Source organism: Hipposideros armiger, unplaced genomic scaffold, assembly GCF_001890085.2.
Source record: "Hipposideros armiger isolate ML-2016 unplaced genomic scaffold, ASM189008v1 scaffold_112, whole genome shotgun sequence".
In the NCBI taxonomy this organism is placed as follows: domain Eukaryota; kingdom Metazoa; phylum Chordata; class Mammalia; order Chiroptera; family Hipposideridae; genus Hipposideros; species Hipposideros armiger.
The window spans coordinates 2,027,861-2,044,078 of NW_017731462.1; the positions used below are offsets into that span (position 1 = coordinate 2,027,861).

Here is a 16,218-nt window from a genome sequence, read left to right on the forward strand (position 1 = left end):
ACACACACACACACACACACACACACACACACACACACACACACACACACACACACTCAGCGTCCAAGACAGATATAACAATACGGACCTAAAAAGTCAGGGAAGAAAGCTCTGAGTGGTATTAGCTATGATTTGTGGTTGGTCTGTTCTGTATTAGTGGAAACAGCATTCTGCCACACATTAGCCCTTCAGTTATCATCAACACCCTTAGAATTGTTTACTTGGTTTATAAGCCTCAAGTGATCCAAAATACCTCAGTTTATAAGAACTAGCACCACAAAATTCAAACATACTAATGAATGGCTGGCTGGGAAGGGCCAATGATAAATCTCTTTGTTAGACTAAGGTCAAATGCATGAACATTGTTGTGAAAGAAAGAATGCCTCTGAACAGCCCATGCTCTGTCTGAATTCTTTGGGGCTTTTTAGCCAAAATATTGAAATTGCTATGAAAAGCTAAAGCATAGAAACACTGAAGGCAATAAATAAAAAAGCTTTCCCTTAGAAATTTACTTTAAACAATAAAAGCAAACAATACCCATGCGTTTTTTTTTATTCCTTTCCTACACATTTAGACTTATATTATACATGTAACTTATATTTCTCATCAGATATAAAATTCAGGAATTATCAGAAATAACATTGTCTTAATTTTCTGACATTAAGAGTTCATAGAGGCTAGAAAATTGATACAATATGTTAAATCCCAAAAGACTAATCTCTCCTTAATCATGAGTTCTTCTTGCTCAAAATTTGAGTATATGAAAATATACTTTTGGGCAACTTACAAGAATAAAAACAGGACTAGAAAAAACTGGTAAAGCTGTTGGCAAGTTACTGTTACAATGCCCTAGGAAATATAAAGAAGCATCAGGGAGAGTAAATTCAAGCTTTAAAATACACTCCTTTGTCTGCAAAGAGGATGGAGATAAAATTATAAAGAGGGCATGGAGAGGGAGAGAGACCTGGAGGAAAAGAGTTGGTGTCCCAGAAGTCATAAGTTTGGATAGAAATCCAATATTTAGTTGGAGGACAAGCAAGAGAGTGAAAATATCATTTCAAGTGCATGTTATCTGCAACAAAGCAAAAATACTTTATAAGTTCCTCATTGAAATTGCTATCTAATAAGGGACATTAACTGGAAACTAGCAATACAGTTACAGAGGTTTAAGAATTACTTGAGAACTTTCAACAACTCTCAAGCAAGCACAAACGTAAACAAAGCTAGTCCCCAGAGTCAGGGCTGAACAACTCCACCCACCACCATGAGATGGCTGCTGAACACCACAAAAGGCAATTAACTATTACCATTGGCTTATCTGGGCATTCTGCTGGCTGGTTGCCATGTTAAGCTTAATTTTGATAAGCTTTGTATAGATTATTACCCTATCATTCCCAGAGTGTCGAAAGTGATAACAAGAAGAGATGAAGAATAATGAAGAAAACAAACGTAGAAATCATTTAGACAAAATTGAAAGTAGCGGTACATATAGGGAAATATAGGATCAATCATTTGATTCCAGTAATGATTATGAATTAAAAAAAATACAATTGTGAACACACAATGCAATATAGAGATAATGTATTATAGAAATGTACACTTGAAACCTGTATAATTTTACTAGCCAATGTCATTTCAATAAATTTAATAAAAATTAAAAAAATACAATTGTAACATTTCAAAATTGCCCTTATGTTATAGACAAAGAAAAGTAATTGACAAAATAGAGCAACAGCTGGGTACCAAGACGATCAGTCATCAACTGAAATGCCTCTTACCATAATGTTAATTCATGAAAAAGCAAAGCACTTGAGAATTTAAAAGGCACATAAGGTCAAAGTAGTGATAATAAAACTTTTGTTACAACCCTTGGATGGTGCTACAAGTTCAAGGCTCCTTGAGTCTGCCCCAAATTCCACAAACAAATGAGTGTCTGGAACATCTAAAAAGATCATCGGAATTAACTGCTCACAAGATTTCTGGCATGCCCAGGTGAACATTTACTAGCAAATAAGAAAGGGAGATGCCTGGCTTAAAGCTTTGAGGGACCAAGCTATATTCTTTTAAGGTGGATGTGCATACAAAGCCTGCAAGGTTGGACTCTTCTCATTTGTGATCAAATGCATTTATAAACAGCCTTTGGAATCCCAAATTGTGCATTAGCTCTTATAGGGTGGTTGGAAACCAATGTCATAATATGTCTAAAATTGCACTGACAACATCCTTATTTAATATGCTCTGTTTGTTTTATTTTACAGAGTACAGTGTTTACAATATTTACCCAAATCTTGGTCCCTTTAACTCTATTCTTCCACTGAGATCATGTGTTTTTCTGTTGCAAACACCAGGCCTATTCAGAAACATCACCACCACAGTTGAAAAGAGGTTGCTACAGAACTTTTTCTTCTAATAAGTTTATATCTTTATAAAGATTAATTTAATTATAAAATATATTTTTTAAAGTATGAGTTGAAAAGAGTTTATCTGCTCTGCTCAACCAAGGTAATAGGAAATTTTAAAGCATTATTAAAATAAAAAATTAGTGGGCTGGCCAAGTGGCGTGTTGGTTAGGAGTTGGCTTGGGATGCCAGTTCTGAGCAACAGAGTCCCGGTTCGGATCCCACATGAGGGCCAGTGATGCTGCACCCTCTACAGCTAAGATGGTGAACAACAGCTCGACCTGGAGCTGGGCTGCCGTGAGTGGCCTGCGACGGTGTAGGTGGCAGTGGGCATGAGATGCCATGAGTCACCGTGAGCGGCTATTCATTGGAAAAGAAAAAAAATTAAAAATTATTAAATCACTTAAAAATTATTTCATTATAAATGGTTTAAAATTTTGCTCTTGAGAAAAATTACTTATAGAAATGGATATCTTCTCAAGTGCATGTGCCCATAAGGAGTAACAGCTGTCTCAGCTGATCAATATGTATTCCAATTTTTTTTTTCAGTATCTGAGATATTAGAAGTCTTAAAGATCTTTCAAATTTCTGTTAAGTTTCATTCAGAATCGATTTGAAAAGGCTGTTGATTTTAGGTCATTTGAAAACATTGTCTTTTTTTTAATTAAAGTTTTTGGGTTGACAATCGTTAGTAAACTTACATAGGTTTCAAGTGTACAATTCTGTAACACATCATCTACATTCTGTCTTCTAAAATATCCATTTTACTTTCAGGGGAATAAAGAAAGTTTTCAAAGTTTTCCGTCCTAAGTAAACTCGAAAATACACACCACTTTCAGAGTTGCTATTTAAATCATGTAGATGTTAGTCAGTTAACTGAAACAGCTGAAAGCTGCTTAGAGCTTTGTCACCAGTCATTCATTTTAAGAAACATTTATTGCACGTACTGTGATTCGGGCAGAGCTAGATGCTGAGAACGCAAGGGTGAGGCAGATGCAGCTTTTGCTTTGGTGGGGCTGCTAGTCTACCAACAAATACCACTGATCCTGGGAGAGACAAAGTCACTCATCTTCAAGGAACAGGGATAGAAATCATAAGCTAGTCAAGTATTTTCTATAGGGAAAAAAAGAAAAGAAGAATGGTGGGCAGTAGTAATTACCAAAGTAATAGAATCCTAAGATTTATGGTGTTTTTTTTATTTGTTTGTTTTCTCCTATTCATCTTAGATGGGTGGATTCCAGAGTGGTGGAGGGAAAGAGGGTAAAATAGATATGGCTACGACTACTATTCCCCTTCTCTGGCTTTTCCTCTGAGCATAGTACTGGGGAAAGGTGAAGTAATAACATTATAGTTCCAATGTGAGAAATGCTTTTTTATTACTTTATCCTCAAGAAAGTATAACTATCAAACATCCTCCTCTGGCAGTCACTCTATATGACTGAGCATTTTGTTCATGTTTTCCAAAGAGGTACAAATTTTTTTTGAATTTGTCTCAATTTTTATACTCAGCAAGCTTTTGTATGCTCCCACCCCCACCACCCTGCGCAGGTACCCTCACTGCCTCTTACCCAGACTGCTCTGAGGGCCTTCTAGCAGGACCTCCCCTCTCTTCTCTCTGGATTTTACCCATGCTGTATGGTGCTGCCTGATAAATCTTACATTTTTCTTCTCTGCTCAAAAATCTCCAATGGGTCTCTGTGCATAATTTTAAAGAGCCCTATACTACTCACTTTCTATTAAGTCCACCAACAAATGGGCCCATTTAACAGTCTCATTTATGACTAATGAAAAGCAAAAAGGGAGTCATTCCTTGTAAAATACTTCATCAGTCAATTTGAAATCATAGCCTCTTCCAACTAAATTACAAGTTCTAATGCAGGACCCACCATTGTCATAAGTGCAATGGTTTGAACTCAACATCTTCTTCCGAAAAAAAAAAAAAAAAAGAAGATCTTAAAGCTCAATGTTAAGATGGCCCTTGGCAACAGAGGAATAAACTGAATGCAATGGAGGATGTATAAACAAACAAGAACAACATGCACTTTAAATGCTCTGAGGCCTTGGGTCAGGAGCACTGGTCTGAAAACTCATACCACCACATTCAGCAAGACGTTTCAACACCCTGGGTTAATACAAACTTTGTAAAAAGACTCACAGCCCCTAAGCTTTTCCTTTTACCCTCTGTGACTCTCAAAGTACAACTGGAGACTTATCTAATTCCTCATGTAGGCAGCCTGGTGTCATTTGCACATCCTTTGTGCAAACATCTCATGCAATTGATATACCTGTAAAGTATTATACCTGTAAACTCTAAACACTGCCCAGGCAGGAGAATTCTTGGTCAGAACCTAATAAGATAAATGAGGATGTACTTAACATTATCTCTGAAAAAGAGTAAAAAAAAAACGTTTTAGAAATGGATAGATGTTTGTGAGGGAGTGGAAGAACCTGAGAGGGGGTTGAGATGGGGACACACATGACTATCACGGATCAAGTCAAGTAACACAAGGAACGCAAAGCAGGGCCAGATTATACGGAGAAAACAAGAAACCAACAAGGCTGAGATTACACTTGGTAGGATGGGAAAGGAAGACAGAACATCAGCATGGTGAAAGTCATACAAAAAGAGTGGTTCAAGGAAACCCCAGTGTTCCAGGCATGCAGTGATAGGGGTCCCAGGAATAGAAGAATCTGGAAATGGAATGGGAAGGAGTAACTGCAAAGTAACACCCGGAAAGATATTTACAAGACAGATATTATCTTGAGGGAAAAAGGACAACAGTTTCTCCTCTTACTTTGAATCAAAGATATTAAAAAAGGCTCTAATACTGTATTCAGCGTGACATATGTACACTGCATCCTCTAACACCCATGCCATTACACTATGGAAATGGCATAGGTTTTGGAAGCAGATACCATACATCTGTACCTGATAGGAAACAAGGCCAAGAGTGACTTTGGCCTTGGTGTTGGCTGGTAAAGTGATTGCAGGTGCTCAGGAAGAGTTTTAAAACTCTCTAAACTTTGCACATGTTCTCTGAATTATCATGTGAAATTTCAGAGTCTCTTTTAAGTATGAAGCATTCTTAACTTGGGCCACTTTTTGGATTATTTTCTCCAGGAAAGTGGGTGTGGTAATGAGCATGAGAACTACCTAGGACACCTAGCTTGACTAAGAACTGCCTGGTACAAGGCCTCAGGCCAGACAGTGTAAGACCAGTCTGTATCTGAGCCTCAAGCAAGCATACCCTTGCCTTTAGAGCTGTTTTACCTAGGAATGTAAGATTTGTGCGGTATCACTCAAAGTGGGTTCCCTTGCAGATCAGCAAACTGCTTGTTACTGGTCTGTAAGGAGGTTAATACAGAAATTGACATTTCTATAGCAATAAATTTAACTCTGTTGAATCTAAATAATAGAACTGAGAAAAATGGAGCAAGTAATTTGTAAGTATTTTTAAATGTATTTTTCTATCCATCTATAACTCATTTTTATTGTACTTCAGAGCACACCTTATCAAAGAGGAAAGCTATCATTCAACAGAGATAGCTTGAGAAAGACTGATTTGGGGGTCAAAGAGTACAGTGTGGACTTCTAGGAATGGAGGCAGAAAGGCCTGGATTTATTCTAGGTCTTCAGGCACAGGAACAGAAGGATGCCCTGTGATTCAGCCATGATGGATCTCCGTGCTCAGGAGACTCAACTGGATTCAATACCTCATTAGCAAAATGGATGTGAGTTTTACTCAAGAGTGAATATTTGTTCCTTTGAGAGCCAGTGTCAGGAGTTGGCTGCTGGTCAAGAATTCAGGACTTTGTAATCTTGGCCACGATTTTTTTCATATTGGCATGAATAGTGACCTAGTGAAAATTACCTCTTAGAGCCTCAGATTTCTCACCTGAAAAATGTAGAAAATGTTGCATTCTTCCTAGGGGTGCCGTGATGATTAAAGATAGGTGAAAGTAAACATGCTAGTATTTATAAGAAGCTTGATAAATATTCGTTTTCTGTTGACTTCCACAAGTTAACTAATTCATGTTGGCTGTTATGGTACACCCATTGTTTTTGATGGGTTCCAATGTTATTGTTGCTGTCTTTGTTTTTGTTTTCTTTTTCTTTGCCATCATAAATCAAAGGTTAGAAACCATGAAATTCACAACCCGTTCCAATCTAGCTTTAATCTCTACTTTCACATTAAATGTCTCTCAACTGCAGTTAATAAGGTCAACACATCTGAGTGCCATATTTCAGTTCTTACCCTATCTAACCTCTAACAGCATCCAGAACAACCGATCTCACTTCCTCCCTCTGGAAACTTGGCTTCAGTGACACCATATACTCACCGCTTTACTGCTAATGCTGACTGAGTCTCCCGGGGAGAACCTCCGTTACCCAAGCATTAAATGTCTCAAGGCTCAGTCCTACTCTGGTGGACTGGATTGCTCTATTTTTATTCTCAATTCTTCATGCCCCACCTGAGCCACAGTTTCCCTTTGACTTTGAGCTTGACCACGACACTTGATTTGATACATGGAACGTTAGAGGACATGACACAAACAGAAGCTTTAAGAGGTTGCTCCCTCATACTCATGTGAGAGAGAATATGCCTGGGTAGAGCTGCTAGTCCAGGAAGAATGAAGATACGTGTGGAGCAGGGCTAAACTCAAGAGGCAGCCTGAAGCCAAGCCCAGCCAATCCAGCAGAGCTCAATTCAGCGGCAGCCCATTTGTACACTCAGAAATGAAAAATAAATGTCTTTAGTTGTAAGCCACTGTGATTTTGAGGTTATCTGTTTCACAACAAAAACTGACTAATGATATACTCACTCTACACTCTCTCCCCAGCCTCTTATCTGAGCCCCAAATCTATATTCTATTGCCGCCTCTTCAATATCTCTACTCGTATGTGTCCAAAGCCTTAAACTCAGCATGTCCAAATTGGAACTTGATTCTTTTCCTCTGTCCTCCTTTATTAAAAGGCTACACTATACATCCAAATGTACATCCAGAAACTTGTGAAGCCCCTCTTGACTCCCTCTTCTATCCAATGCATCAACATCAAACTCTCCTTCTAACTATTTCTCCACTACATCCAGCTCTCTCCTGCACTAGCAGCAGCCTAGTCCAGGACCATTTTCTCTCATATGAATCTACTTTTCAATTTCTCTTATCTAACTGTTATGTTTTTTTAATTCTCTTTTGTCTCCCCCTCTAATATATTCAATACTCTGCAACAAAGAAAAATTTTTCAAAACAGCAAATCAAATCAAATCACATTCATCTCTGTTGCTACTCCTGCTTAAACATCCCCTTCAATGGCTTCCCAATGCTCTTAGGAATAAGACCAGCATTCATAATGTAGCCCGCCAGGCTGTAGGTAGTCTTTCCTCTGTCTTCAGGCTCAACTCCTTGCACATCTCCTCCTATGCTCTGTACCCTAGGAAAACCAGTCTTCTTTGAACTTGTTAAGCTTCTCCTGCCCATTACAGAAAATGTGCATCGCAGTTAACCCTGCTGAAACACGCTCTTCCAAATCAATTTAGGACATTTCAATGGCCTGTAAGGCAAATAGGACAAAATATTTGAAATTGGTATAATTTTGTAAAGTCTGAACACGTGATCACCAGAACTATGGTTGAAATGACACACACAGATTTATTCTCACTTAGTATAGACTCAAAGTAGTAAAATATACCCCTCATACGCTTCTTCCTGTTAGCTTTCTTCAGGAGCTTTGTAAAATGTCTGATACTTTTTTTCTGTTTACTACAAAGAGGCAGTGTTTCTCAGGGACTACTATCTGAGCTTTGGAATCATTTTACTTTCAAGACTCTGTGATCCCGACCTTGTTCTATCCTATGAGAGCTAAATTCCCAGACCTCTCTGGGCCCTGAATCCCTTATGTCTGATAGTAAGAAATGAGCACTCCCTTCCACACTGAGCTGTTTTGCTGAGTGAGATATATATTTATGAATACACCCCACTTCTCTCCTTGTGTCATTCCATGAATATGTATTTCTTGGGCTACATATTGCATGATAGATTGGTAACCTTATAGCAGATCCCACATCATAGGAAACATTTAAAAAAAGAAAAAAAAAAGGTTTCAGGAAGAAAAAAAGCATTCAACTCAGCTTCATACGCCTTCCTGGATAATGAGGCCCCAAAAGGCTGCCCGGGTTTTATGCCCAGACTTCAAACCTAGCAGCCCATTTCCTTATTGAAGCAGATTCTGCTTCTCTGATATTTTAACTTCTGAGATCTGTATTTGTTTAGTTAACTCAACCATTTCTCCCTGGGCATACGCTCACCTCAGGCTATGCCACTGTTGTCCTCACACTGGGAATAAATGCAGCTTAGTGACCAACAAAATGGATGTTGGTGCATGAAAATATATACGGAAGAAAGAGGCAAACAGTCCAGTTTCAAATATTAGAAAGTATCTATACAAACATGATTATCTACTAAGAAGCTTATACTCTAGTACTCTGACAATGTCTTTCCTACCATCAGATGGACTCACACAAGCTCTGTCACTATACTACTTTCCAGGGTCGTGAATATTCCTAGCAGCTTAGATGTACTTTCCAAAATACTAACACCACCAGCATAATGAATGCTTAAAAAAAAATTCTGATACTCTCTGTTGAATTTATTTTGGAGACCAGGTCTTTTGAAAGAAAATAATTGGTTTTTGCTCCAGGAGCCTGGGACCTGTGCTCTGTGTTTATGTATGTGTGTGATGTTTGGAAGAAGGAAGAAGAATCTCATAGAACCATTTCAGGGCAAAACGCGTATCAATACAGGCACAGCTCTGAGTGTTAGTGGGGTTGGCACTATTCCCCAAAACTTGCTCTTGGAAACACTATCCTACAATTGTATCATCAAAAGAGTATGCGTTTCTGTTAAAACTAGGTTTAAATAAGTATATGACCAACCTGCAAATATTGTTGACCGAGTCTTCTGGACAATGATGGTGGCATTTACAACGCAAGATCTTTGGACGAGGTGTGGGGGCTGTGCTCTCACCGTCCTCTTTCTTGGTGCCCACATTTAACTTTCCTGAACTTCGCAAAAGCATGTTACCAAGGAAGTTTGCTGAAAAGAAGAAAGAATAAGAGCTTAAGTATTTTCCTAAAGTCTTTTGTCTAAGGAATAATGTCACATCAAACAAAATATTAAGTATATATGATAAAAGATTTAAACAAAACGGATATTTTGATGTTTTTGATACTAAAAATTATACTTTCCATAAATAGTGGATTATATAGTTATAGTAGATGACTATATATATAGTCATCTATATATAGAGAGAGTCATCTATATATATATATATATATAGTCAACTATATATATAGTAGATAACTATATGTCATATTAGAATATAGAAATTCTCATAATTCTTTCAGGATAGTATTTATACATAAAATCATAATAGTTTTATTTCACTGAGTGCAAGGAGCTCAATGAGACACTATTATTTAGATTATCTCTATTATGTATGGGAATATGTGGGTAAATATTATCATTCCCATTTTCAGATGACAAAATTAAGATTCAAGGTTTAGGTGATCTTCACACAGGTGATAAATGATGAAGCCAGCATTTAAACCCAGATTGTTTGGGTCCAAAACTCTCTTTCTAGCAGTCTCTTTATTTTAGGGGTCTCTTTACTTCAGGTATATCATAGAAATTATTTGAAATATTTAATCTGAAAAAATGGGTAGGAAGATGAAAACTTAGTTATCATTAAGTTATATTTCAAAAGATACACCCTCCCCACCAGCTTTTACATGCAAAAGTGCCTACCTACGTATATATTAGTAGTGATGGTTCTACGTCTTCGATGGATAACACTAGAGTAGAACATAAACCCCAGATAAATTTTTTGGGTTCAAAATTAAGCTTTATTTGGATAACTTTATAAATAATCTCATTGGTTCTCATTTTCTTACCCATAAAATGGGACAATTATAAACACCTACCTCATGTCAAGAGCTTACAATGTATATGTTACATAGCAATACTTGATGTTAGCTAATATTATTAGGACATCATTTTCTTTTTACATTTTATGATAGTAAGACAATGTTTCATTAACATAGGGTGATATATCACTAAGATAGTTTTCATATTTCCCTTCCTTACCACTACTCGTGGAAAGGAATGATACCCTAGAAGGGGGCATGAATTAATACCTATTGTGTTTCTAGCATTGTGGTAAAAGCTCTCAAACATGCTTTGCCACTGTACAAATTGTCACCCTGAGCAATGTTTGATTTAAAATCTCTCTCACAACACACCCAGCTTGCCTACAATTAAATGGAATTTCAACAAAACTATTATGTAAAAGATTGTTGGGCTAAAAGACTCTTGGTCAAAGTGTTATAGACACAATAGATGTGTACAGTGTGCATGTGTTATTTATACGCAAATAGATGCCTCAGGCCATTGGTTGCATCAGACAGTGATAATTTTAGAAAAAGATCTGTGATAACTTTTCATGATTTTCTGCATGTTAAGCTCATCAGTTGAATTCTGGTTCTCAATATTACTAACTTTATGACCCGAATTACCTCAAAGTAACACAAAGTGATGAAAATATATTTAAAACTTATATCCTGGTTCCTTCCATACCACATCCTTTCTCTTTGAAGTTTTGAATAAAATAATAAAAATTTATATATTATGTGTATGTCTACTTAGCAGATATGTATTGGGTGCCTGCCCTGTTCCAGCACAGCCTGTAAGTAGGATAAATTAAATATATACAGAATTTACCATTTGGTGGGAAAAGTTATTAAATGAAATGTTTACACAAAATGGTCTACATTAGAAAGGAAACATCCTCATACTATTGGAAATAAGATGTCATTTTGTAAGAAATATTTTAAAGGAGTCATGATTTTCTCACATTTTAAATTTATTTAAATTACAAAATATAAAATTCAGCTGTAAGTATGTTCTTTGCAGGTCAGTCGAGTGGCGTGTTGGTTAAGAGTTGGCTTCAGACGCCACCTCTGAGCAGCAGGGCCACAGTTTGGATCCCACATGAGGGCCAGTGACACTGCCCTCTGCAGCTAAGATGGTGAACAACAGCTCGACCTGGAGCTGGGCTGCCGTGAGTCGCCAGAGACGGCGTAGGCTGCAGCGGGGCTGCAGTGGGCTGCCATAAGTTACTGTGAGAGACCGGCAGTCTGTGTGAGCTGCCAAGAGCCGCCGTGAGCAGCCTTCCAGAGGCCGACGACCGATCTGCCTCTCCCAGGAAGAGCACAATGATAATACCAACATGGGCCGTGAAGCAACGTCCACCACAACTAGACTGAAGAACAAAAGGATAGCAACTTGTCTGTTCCCCTTCCCCGATTCCCCAACACTTCTCCTCCCCCAATTTCCCAATTAAATCTTAAAAAAAACAAAAACATTCTTTGCAATATTGCTTATAACAAACAATATTTAAAACAATAGGAGATAAGTTAGATCTCAAAAATGGCATTCTTATTTAGTCATTAAATTACTGATGTGGAAGTATATTTATTGACAAGAAAGAATATTAAAATATAATTTTTGTTGGAAAGTGTACATTTATATGGTATTTTAATTAGGAAAGCCCACTCAATAACAGGAAAAGGGGCTAAGGAACTGAACTACAATATAAAAGAGATCAAGAGAAGACCCTAGCAATAAACACCTGGAAAGTAGAAGGACCTTAAGAAACTGATTTAACAAAGCCAAGAATGCAGATCCTAAGGCAAAGGTGGAGAGAAGCCAAGAAGCAAAATAATTTCACCACTCATCCCCAAAAGGCTCCAGAGGGGGACCACAAGTTACAATCCTTTCAGAAACGAGAGTAAGGGATTATTGAAGACAGAAGACTTAAATCTATTTTAGAAGATGTGAGAACTTCAGCTACCCTTTCACAGTCCCCACAGGCTAGTAAACCTCCCTTCCCCACCCCTGCAGAAGACTGGAAGGATGAATCTGATATGTACATCACTGAGATGCTTTCCTTGTTTACCTTTTTTACCACCAAGGTGAAGGACTATAGGAAACGGAGCATAAAGGCGGGCGGGGGTACCGCATTACTACTCTGTGAATATTTACACTGGATATTGACTCCTTCCATTCTCCCCCACCCCCTGTAGGGCTTCCAGAACTCCATGCAGCCTGGTTTATGCTTTCTTTACTCAGGAATCTGACCAGGTCATGGAACAGCTAAAATATCTAAAGGTAGGGATACTGAGAATTCTCAGTGAAACAGCCCTACAGTGAGGCCCACTGGTGATAAGTTCTTCCCATGAGCACAGAGCTTCCAATCAGCTTTCACAGCACTTCATTCTCTTATACCTAAGCCCCTAATTCACAGTCAAGAGATATATGAAGAAAGCCTCAGACATCAAAGGCCAAGAACAAAACAAATACACAGACAAAAGCCCCTTGAAAGAAACATTATATGAAAGTAAATAAGACCTTATAAATTACTATTAATATATTCTCAGCTTTATAAAAATATATTACATCAATGAAACAAGAACATGTTTCTGTAAAAAGGGGAATGACAAGGAACTCTAAAAATATGATTGCATAAATGAAAATCTCAGCAGGGAAGCTGAAAGATAAAGATTAGGAAATCTCTCATAATGTAGGGAAAAACACAGAGATGAAAAAGTTAAGTAAATTAAATCATCAATCCAGGAAATTTAACATCTGAAAAATAATAGTTCTAGAAAGAGAGACTTGAGAAAATAGAGGGGAGAAAAAAAATCAAATAAACAAATCATGCAAGATTCCCATAACCAAAACTCATGATTTTCTAGTTTGGAAGGGCCCATAGAGTACACGCATAGACCCATACCAAGGTATGCTGTGTAAAAGTTTATTAGAGGGCAAAAGAGACCCTAAGTTTTATATATAGAGAGAGCAAGAGTGAGAGAGAAAGCAATATCTGGGCAAATTATAAATCAAATTTGAGGGTAGGTAAAAAATATTTTAAGATTTTTAAGGTCTCAAACATTTACCTCTCATGCACCTTCCTCAGAAAATTATTGGAGGAAATGCTCCACCCAAAGGAAGGTATGAATAAGAAAATGAAATATATTCCTGCTAATAGAAGACCCAACCCAGGAGACAGGTGAAGCACACTCTCAAGATAATGGTACAGGTAGATCACTAAGGTGAGAAGTATGCACTGGACCTAAGAAACAACCAGACCTGTTTGAAGGCAAGTCAAAACACTTTAGGAGAGAGATCTCCAAGAAGTTGAAATGAATAGAATGACTCATATATATTTTACATTTAAACTGATTGAGAGTTCAGAAATGACTTAGTGATAGGAACATAGAAAACCAAGGAAAACAAATAACATTTAAACTTCTAATATATAAAGGATGGAGGCTAGAAATGTGTATATGTGTATGTAGTGGGGGTGAGGGCCATAAAAGAAAGCTAAATCTTCATCTTCAATAGTGGGAAGTCAAAAATGATGCCTAACATTGAACAATCAAGAGGTGGCAGTACAATTATTTATTTAGGGATACGGGGGAAAATACCAAAAGAAAGAATGCTGCTAGACATTGATGTAGTTGCTATTGGAGAGAGATAAGTCGGGAGGACGCTTATTATTTTTTTTAATAAGCCTCTTTACGTTAAAACAAAAAATAGCAAGTTATAAAATAACATCTTATGATGATATCATTGTAGCTTGTGTGTGCAGTGTGTGTGTGTGTGTGTGTGGAGGTAAATGTCTAGAAAACCCACATCTATAAGGGTATTGATGAAATATATAAAGACCCTAATTTTTGAAGAAAAATATAATTATCTTTGTCAGGGAATATTGAGTTTTGCATCATGAAATGTTCAGTTTGCATTCTATAAGGACTATAATTCCTATTTCTACATCAACATGGATCTATGGAGTAGCAATAAACAGATAACAGCTGGAGCTATTTAAAAACATTTGCAAATTGCTCCTCAGTTTAAAATAGGGAAGTAATTCGTCTCATATCCTGATGTGGAATGAAGTGTATTAATGAACAAAGAACCGGGGGAAAAAAATCTAACCAAGGAAAAGAAACTTTCCTAGCCAATCTTCATGTTGGGATTCATCACTGGGCCAATAAACAGAGCTTGGTATTAACACTAAACCCACTTTTGGTTCACCGTATTGTATGTGTTTGATGCGGGTGTGCTTATGAGTGTGGTCAACCTATACACCTCATTCTATTATATTGTAAGGTATCAACAATCTATTTCCTGCTATTTGGTAGAACACTCTAAGTTAATTACTTCAGCTATTATTAAGGAAAGACACCTGAGGCTGGTAGCTCCAAGCAAGCTTTACAGTCAAATCTGGGCTATCACACACTACACAAATCAAGTAAGAGCCGTTCTTTCTATAAAGATTATGAACATGGAATATTGTTGCATGATCTTTCTAAAATTACTTAACACTTTAACATGTAGTCAAAATATGTATTATTTTACCAGAAAGACATTCACAAGAACAAAAAGATAAGAAAAGCATTGCTAGCTCATAATAGAGAAAGGATTTCTACAAACTGAGTTAGATGACATCCTGAAGGAGCATGTAAAGTTGCCTTCAACAATGTGACCTGAACAAGTAAAAGTAATGAGATGAGAAAATGATTGTTTTTAGTTAGTGTTATTAAATAAGTGGATGATTAAATGCAAATCCGAGACACTGTGGAGAATTCTTCACTAGCTTTTGTCAAAATAATCAAATCAAGGGAATAACATGTAAAATTGTAAAATTGTACTTAAAGAGTTAATTAATCTATGTGTGTTTAATTCCCTGTGAAATGAAAATCATTATCACATAGTTCACAATATTTCCAATCACCAGATTAAATTAAAGCAATTGAGTGGTAATTTGGAGATAGACAAAAGGGAAGAGAAGCAGCAGCAGCAGAATGAAACAATCTGATCAGACTCACCTTAAAAGTTAAGAACGCTGTTAAAAAGAAAAATTATAAGATCTTATTAAGGGCTAGTCCACATTTGAGAAAAAGGGCCATTGAGAAACTGGACTATTTTATCTACTGTTATGATAATGAAAAGGGATTTATAAAATGATGACTTTAATATAAAGTCATACTGCAAGTGAGGCATTTTTACCAAAAACAAGACAGAACACATCAGTGAGGGAATGAAGGAAACCCATTAGATGCATATACAAAGAGTAATCATTTTATACAAACATGAATTTAGCCAGATAATAATGATGCTGAAAAAGAGCTAGAAGGAAAGACAAAGACATATATTTATGATAAATGTGAACATCTAGATGAAAAGTAGAGCAGCAATAATGAAGATACATACCAAATATCATATGTCTGTATAAATAACTATTAAGATGTATTTTTCACATTTTATTATATTTTTAGTATCCTTCCACTTGAAATAGGAGAAAGGCAGACTTTAAGAAATAATACAGTTTGATTTAGTCAGCCATTCAAATAATGTAAGATCTTGATCTTTATTAATTAGATCCTCTTGTTATTTGATTTTGTGTTAAATTTTATATGAAAGAAACTAATCATTGAAAACAATTGGAAGATGACTAACCATTAAAGAAACATTAAGTATAATTTAGTATACTGTATTTTCTTTTTCTTTTTTTTCTTTTTTAAATTTTTTTTTAAGATTTTTATTGGGGAATTGGGGGGATGGGAACAGTGCTGGGGGAATTGGGGGAAGGGGAACAGACTGGTTGCTGTCGTTTTGTTCTTCAATCTAGTTGTGGAGGATGTTGCTTCACTGGCCCAAGTTGGCACCATCATTGCGCTCTTCCCAGGCGAGGCAG

At 36.8% G+C, this 16,218-nt stretch overlaps 1 protein-coding gene across 8 annotated transcripts in view; it reads right to left on the reverse strand.

The window, feature by feature from the left end:
• The window catches only part of BMPR1B (bone morphogenetic protein receptor type 1B), a 408,951-nt gene that overhangs the window by 51,852 nt on the left and 340,881 nt on the right, over positions 1–16,218 (reverse strand). For all 8 annotated transcript variants that reach the window (XM_019647508.1, XM_019647507.1, XM_019647510.1 and 5 more), the window contains one exon: positions 9,335–9,494. In XM_019647508.1, the coding sequence (XP_019503053.1) occupies positions 9,335–9,494 (160 nt within the window). The remainder of the gene's footprint in view (positions 1–9,334; positions 9,495–16,218) is intronic.